Genomic DNA, 7,778 nt, shown 5'->3' with positions numbered 1-7,778 from the left:
ATTTTTTTTAGATTTCTTATCTTTTGAGTTATTTGTATGAACTTTATAGTGAAAGATCAAATCAACCGGTCTTTTTCATTTATCAATTATGTTAGTGCCTACTCTAAACTATTCAAACGTGTATGTCATACAGCTAAATCATTGCATATAAAAAAAAAAATTGACGCACCTGATAAAATTAAAATGACATGGAAAATTATTAATTGTGAAACTGGAAGAGTCAAAAATAACATCTCCGACTTTAGCTTATCTATTGACAACAATTTATTTTCCTCAGATCGTGATGTTGCAACTGTTTTTGAAAAATTATTTGCTGACATTCCATTTTCGACTACTAACTTATTAAATTCCTCTCCTACCGTCGCTGAATCATTATTAAAAAACCATGTGGAAGAATGTAATATTAGCTTTAAATTTAATACAGTAAGTGTAAGTGATGTAATAAGTTCCTTCAGATCACTAGATATTAAGAAAACGGCCGATCTGTGGGGGATCTCTGTCAAGGTAGTCAATTCAATAATTGATGTAATCGCACCCTACCTTGTCACTATATTTAATAAATGTGTCCTTAGTGGCGTGTTTCCTGACCTCATGAAACATAGTAGAGTATTACCAATATTTAAGTCAGGTAGTACATCAGACCCCAACAACTATAGGCCCATCTCTGTACTACCAACTCTTAGCAAGATCTTTGAAAATTTATTACTAAATCAAATGCTAGTACATTTTAACAATAACAAGTTGCTACACAAGAAACAATTTGGATTTACAAGGGGTCGCTCGACAACTGACGCTGGTGTTGAGCTCGTTAAAAATATTTACAGGGCCTGGGAGGAGTCACAGGATGCCTTAGGGATATTTTGTGATTTATCTAAGGCCTTTGATTGTGTGCAACACGAAACTTTGGTCAGGAAGCTACGTCATTATGGAATTAGGGACACTGCACTCAGTCTTCTGATTTCGTATCTGAGCAATCGGATTCAGAGGGTTGATGTAAATGGAAAGAGATCTCCCGGGTCTCCAGTTACTGTGGGGGTCAAGGATCAATTCTTGGACCATTTCTCTCCCTTGTTTATATAAATGACATGCCACATCTCCTAGGTGATAAACTCGAGATAATATTGTTTGCTGATGATACTTCTTTATTTTTTAAAATAAAAAGACGTCTTTCAATATATGACGATGTGAACAATACTCTCTCTGAAATAGTAAATTGGTTTAGTGTTAATAATTTAATGTTAAATAGTAAAAAGACTAAATGTATTAAATTCACTACTCCCAATGTAAGATGTGTGAAAACGAGTGTACGTTTAAACGGGGAAGCATTAGATGTTTTAGACATGATGTTTAAAACAAACCCAAATACTTACGAAATAAAAGTTATATATCAACTTACACTTCAATGTGACTAACGGCATCTGTCAACAGTGTCAACGCAAGTGTCGCCCCTCCAATCCTTCGGGTAAGCGAGACAGTTGCGATTATCTATCTTACCTTATCGCACACTTATCAACAATCTTCGTGTGAAAAGACCTTAGTATCACGGAAGTAATACTACACATAGTAAATAATTGCATAAAATGAGTACTTCACCTAGTGCTGGTAGCAGCGGTGGATCGCATCTCGATCTGTCGAAGTTAAACGAACTAGCCGAGCGACAAGTAACTATGCGTAAACGTAAACAAACAGAAACGGACTGTGATTGCAAAAAGGAATTAATTAAGTTTCGTAATGAAATAACTAAACTACTCACCGATTTTACAAACACCCAAAAAGAATATATGATGACAATGCAGGAAGATATTTGCCAAATAAAAAACCAAATAAATGATATTCAATCTTCAACTGAATTTCTTACTACAGAACATAATAAAATAGTAAAAGAATTAACAGAGCTTAAGAAATTTAATACCTCCTCGGACAGTGAATTAAATAAAATTGAGAGCGACATTATTTTGTTGAAAAACGAATCATCGCCAACTACCAACGGCTTGCTAGAAAATCAGGAAAAAACTATTCGAGAAATTCATGATAGACTTGAACGTCAAAAAAATATAATCATAGCGGGAATCACTGAATTGCAATCAGATAATCGCGAAACAAGGCAGGCTTATGATAGGAATATAGTCATATCTATATTCAATTCTCTTGTTAAGGATCTTCCAAACCCGCTAAACATTATAAGGATAGGAAAATTCAAAACAAACTCAAATCGCCCTATAAAAGTATATTTTGACTCTAAAGAGGTACTCAAGCAATTAATTAGTAAAAAATGCAACATTACCGACAAAAACATAAAAATATACCCCGACCAAACCCCCGCACAACAAATCTACTTTAAAAAACTAAAGGAGGAATTCTTAAAAAGACAGCAAAATGGCGAAAAAAACTTGGTAATAAAATATATACGTGGATGTCCCAAAATAATATCAGTCCCAAAAAACAACGGAACTTAAATAGTCCACCCAATGACACTCAAAAGCCCATAACTGATTGTAATACCAATATATCCTATCAAAATAATCGAGACAAACAGTCAATTACCGAACAATCTATTTTCATTGAATTTCTTCTACTCTAACATAAGAAGCATTGTAAAGCCTGGTAAGCTGAATGAGCTCAAGTGTATTATCAAGTCTGTTAATTTCAAATTACAACTCATATTATTGGCCGAAACGCTGCTAATCTGCAAATACCTAACTACACACATTATTATAACTACAGAACAACCGGTAGAGGTGGAGGAGTGTCTATTTACGTACATGATGATCTAGACCATAGTATTGCTGACGAACAATACGTTAATGGTAACAATTACTTATAGATTCAAATTACCAAACTCAATCTCTATGTTGGTATCCTTTATAAACCTGGAAATACAAACACTAACCAATTTATAGAAGATCTCGAAATACAACCAAGTGAAAAAAAGCGGGCTATAGTCTTTGGAGATTTTAATCTTAATTACTTAATGATAAAAACACAACAAAATACAAAAATATGCTTACAGAAAATGGTTTCAGTATATTAAATTGTATAGATGATAAATATGCTACGCGGTCAACTGCTTCAACCCATACTATCATAGATCACATCTTCACTAACCTGAAAGACAGAACTTACAACCTAGCATTAGCTGACTCCGCAATTTCAGATCATATGCAAATATTTCTAGGAATGAAACAATTCAAACCCGAACCTCCTAAGCGCATTCAATATGAAGCTATTAACTACGTCGCCCTGCGCGAAACTGCTGAAGACTACTGTTTTGATTCAGACAGTCATTTATACAGCCATCTGCATGAAGCCATTACAGAAGTAAAAAACAAACATAAAGTAACAAAGTTTAAAATACAAAACGCCCCACAATCGGATTGGATAAATAAAAGTATTATCATTGATATCGACAACAGAAATAAAGCATGGCGAAAACTTAAAATGGACTCAAAAAATATTACTTTAGAAAAAAAAAAATACAAAAAAGAAGAATGACACGGCTACAAACATAAATAAAGCTAAAAGCAAATATTACATAGACTCTTTTGATAAATGCAAAAACAATTCTAAGAAAATGTGGAGCCTGATTCATACACTATCTAATAACAAAATCAAATTAAAATGTGTTCCTCTTAAATTAATGACTAGCCTAGGTATAATTACGGATGGTATTGAAATATGTGAACACTTCAATAAATTCTTTGCCACGGTTGGTGCGGAGTTAGCCAGCAAAATTCCAGATAAATATCGTAATAATACTATCTTTACTGTACACAACCACAAACACAACGATAACTTAACTAGATTCAGTCATTGTGGTGAAGAAGAAGTTTCCAAAATTATTGATAATTTGAACGCAAACGTTAGCACGGGCATAGATGGCATTAGTACCAAAGTATTAAAATGTTTAAAAGTATATATTATAAAAGGATTGACAAGTTGCATAAATAAGTGTCTAGACGAAGGAATTTTCCCAGATGATCTAAAAATTGCGAAAGTTTCTCCGATATATAAAGCCGGTACAAAAACTGACCCAGGGAACTACAGGCCTATCTCAGTCTTGCCAATATGTTCAAAAATTTTCGAAAAAATCATACATCACCGTCTGGACACTTATTTATCACGAATAGATTATTTTTTTAAACGACAATATGGGTTTAAGTCCAAATCGAATACCTTGTGTGCCACAATTGATGTAGTTACAAAAATTAAAACAAATATAGATTCTAAGCATATAGGTTTAGGTATTTTTATAGATCTTAAAAAGGCCTTTGATACTGTAAGCCACTGTATCTTGTTGGATAAATTAAAACAAATAGGTATCACTGGCGTCGCTCACAAATTATTAGAATCGTACTTAACAAATCGTCAGCAAATAGTAAAAATTGGTGAATATCATAGTTCTGCTTACCCAATAAATTTTGGTGTACCTCAAGGATCAATACTTGGGCCTCTACTCTTCTTTATATATATAAACAGTATCGGCCAACTTTCTCTACACGGTGAACTTACCTTGTATGCTGACGACACATGTATTTTTTATTTTGGACACTCTTTACAGGATACAATAAATCGTGCGCAAGAAGATCTTAATATATTGCACAGATGGTTTCAATGTAATCTACTAACCATCAATATAGCCAAAACTCACTATATAATATTTAAATCCAAAAATAAAAAAATACAATATTATAATCCGCTTACTATAAACAATATCAAAATTAATGAAACTAGTAGTGAAAAATATCTTGGACTGGTCTTGGATAGTGGTCTAACATGGACTACACATATATATCGGCGCAAATATAATATAACCACCACCACCATCGGCACCTTATAAAAGGCGTGCGCAACAATGAGAGCGGCATTCGTTTGTCGGCAGTCAAGCTAGACGGACCTAAGTAATAGTGGTTTATTATTGTGTTACCTTGTTAAATTATTATAAAGTTATTAGTTATCGTTGTGATTAGAAGTTATTATTGTGATTAGAAGTTATTATTGTGGTTATTAGTTATTGTTGTGTTTAGTAGTTACTGTCAATTGTTTTGAGTAAATAAGCATGGCTAATGAAGATGGTATTTTCAATGAAAGCACCCCTCCTCTTACATCAGAAGAGGGGATGAACCAACGCCATCAATCGATTTCTGGAAACTCGGCAACGATGGCTCTTTTAGCTAACACATTTAAGGATACTATGTGTGAAATGATGATGCAAATGTCTCAAGAAAATCATGCTGCTCTTACTGAGATGATGAAAATGTTTAGATCTGAAGAGAGCCGCTCAGTTCGTATTTCAGATATTTATTTTCCAAGTTTTGATCCTGATAAAGGTAATATTAATAATAACTTTTTATTTCAAGTGACTTAAGACTCATTTTTATTGTTAGTGATACATATTACTTATCACCTATGTTAGTATAATAAAAACTATCACTAAATTGTAATCATGGTGGTGATCGCTGAACTAATCCGCTCGAAATAGCACAGCAATTACTAACATACTTACAGTCAAACCTACTAGCAATTACCTTCATGATGCTGTTGGGACTATTCCGCAATCTGTACACCAAGGATCCGCATCTTTTGCGTATAATGGCATAAAAGCAATCGACCCTCGCTGCCGCGAACATCCCTGATGCACTACAATGGCGGGGCAATCCCATCAGCACTCTGAAGGCATTGTTAATGACGTAAGGGAATGGGTAGACCTAATAACAAGAACACAGCAAGAATACAAGTTGAAGGATCACGAAGTGCGACTTAAGGCTGCTGGTGTTCTAAAAGGAAGAGCGCAAACTTGGGCTGATGATTGTCTGCTCAGAACAACCACTTGGGCGGAAATGAAAGAAGATATGCTACAAACCTTCGAGCCAGAATCAAGATACTTTTCAGAGGTACTCAAATTTAGAAGATATGGTATTAACGACGCTGAAAGCATCCCTGAATACATATCTAATGTATGGAAAATGTTCAAAAGGATTGTTAAACCTGATCCTACTGACCAAGACGCTGTTGAATTTGTAATTGGCAGTATTAAAGAAGACGGGCTTCGGACAGAACTTCTTAACGCCAAATGTCAATCTGTCCCGGAGCTCATTGCGATTGCCAAAACCATGCGATGCACATATCCTCCTACTCAAGAACGTTTATCCAGCAAAAGGATGAAAGTCGACCGTGATAGATCGGATCAAGGTATGACATGTTTTGTATGTGGTAAACGAGGACATCGAGCTCGATGGTGTAATCAAAATGCCATTGCACGTTCTCGGTCTAACCAACCAATGCCTTCCACTTCTAATTTGGATGAAGCAAACAAGGCCAAAGATAAAAATATTATAAGGGAGAGCAACTCTCCTTTTGCAAGTCCCATAATAATGGTAAAATAGAAAAATGGAGAAGACAGGCTATGCGTGGACTACAGAGAACTCAACACAAACACCGTAAGAGATAATTACCCACTACCTTTAATCTCTGAACAGCTAGACCAGCTCGCTGATGCCAAATATTTCACTTGTCTTGACATGGCCGCTGGTTTTCACCAAGTACCTATATCTGAAGCATCTATTGAGAAAACTGCATTTGTTACACCTGACGGGCAGTATGAATACTTAACAATGCCTTTTGGTTTAACCAATGCGCTGTCAGTCTATCAAAGAGCAATAAATAAGGCACTAGGGGAACTTAGAGGTAAAGTAGCATTGGTATACATGGATGATGTACTTATACCGAGCAAAACGATTAATGAAGGCATCCATAAATTGAAACTAGTTCTAGGAAATCTTACAAAGTGTGGATTTTGTATCCATATTGTGAAATGCTCATTTCTGAAGATTTCTATCGAATATCTCGGATTCATTGTGGCCAATGGAAAGGTAAGACCTAGCTCATCTAAGGTTGATGCATTAGCCAGAACCCCACCGCCGACAAATGTGAAGCAGTTAAGACAATTTAACGGGTTAGCGCTGTTGGACTTGGAGCTGTGCTAATCCAACTAAAAGATGGGATTCGCCACGTCATCGGCTATTTCAGTATGAGGACTACGCCAGCCGAATCAAAGTACCATAGCTACGAACTCGAAACGTTGGCTATAGTTCGAGCAATTGAGCATTTCCGACACTTTCTATATGGAAGAAAATTCAGTCATGACAGATTGCAATGCAGTAAAAGCATCGCGTTACAAGCAAGAATTACTACCTAGAATCCACAGATGGTGGGCATTCTTACAAAATTTTGATTTTGAAGTTGAATACAGAAAAGGCGAAAAATTTAAACATGCCGATTTCTTCAGCCGTAACCCGCTTCAAGTAGTTATGAACTTATCTACAAAAGACGATTGGCTGATTGTAGAACAACGCCGTGATGCTGAGCTAAGTAAAATCATCAAAGAAGTTCATACAAATCCTCAGGCGCATTCGGACTATGTACTCAAGGATAATGTTCTGTACTATAAAACAATATCCGACCGCAAGATAAAGTTCACGAAAATCGTTCCGCAATCTTATCGGTGGAGTCTTATCAACACATACCATGAAGCACTGAAGCACATGGGCTGGGAAAAGACTTTAGCTAAACTAAAAGAGAATTTTTGGTTTCCTAAAATGTCATCAACAGGGAGATACTTTGTAGAACATTGTGTCATATGCAAGACTACGAAAGGATCATCGGGAGCTACTCAAAGTCGTCTGCATCCTATTGAAAAGATACCGGAACCTTTCCATACCATTCACGTTGATATTTCTGGCAAACTAAGTGGCAGTGCTTCTCAAAAGGAATATGTTTTT

General features: G+C 35.5%; 1 protein-coding gene across 1 annotated transcript; it reads left to right on the top strand.

Moving 5' to 3' along the window:
• Positions 1 to 5,056: 5,056 nt before the first annotated feature.
• LOC125075643 lies at positions 5,057 to 6,983 on the top strand. The gene is made up of 3 exons (XM_047687351.1): positions 5,057 to 5,327; positions 5,674 to 6,254; positions 6,384 to 6,983. Exons 1-3 carry the CDS (start codon positions 5,057 to 5,059, stop codon positions 6,981 to 6,983), a joined length of 1,452 nt encoding a protein of 483 aa, XP_047543307.1.
• Positions 6,984 to 7,778: the final 795 nt, after the last annotated feature.

This window comes from Vanessa atalanta, chromosome W, assembly GCF_905147765.1.
Source record: "Vanessa atalanta chromosome W, ilVanAtal1.2, whole genome shotgun sequence".
NCBI classification, from domain to species: Eukaryota; Metazoa; Arthropoda; class Insecta; order Lepidoptera; family Nymphalidae; genus Vanessa; species Vanessa atalanta.
The sequence above is the reverse complement of the archived record's forward strand: the minus strand, read 5'-3'. Positions and strand labels throughout refer to the sequence as shown.

Excerpts from the sequence above, each read along its gene's own strand:
- LOC125075643 (XM_047687351.1), top strand. The coding sequence starts at position 5,057 with ATGGCTAATGAAGATGGTATTTTCAATGAAAGCACCCCTCCTCTTACA. Across the intron at positions 5,328-5,673 it reads AAGTTTTGATCCTGATAAAG|GCATTGTTAATGACGTAAGG; the intron begins GTAATATTAATA and ends AGCACTCTGAAG. Across the intron at positions 6,255-6,383 it reads GGTGTAATCAAAATGCCATT|AAAAATGGAGAAGACAGGCT; the intron begins GCACGTTCTCGG and ends ATGGTAAAATAG.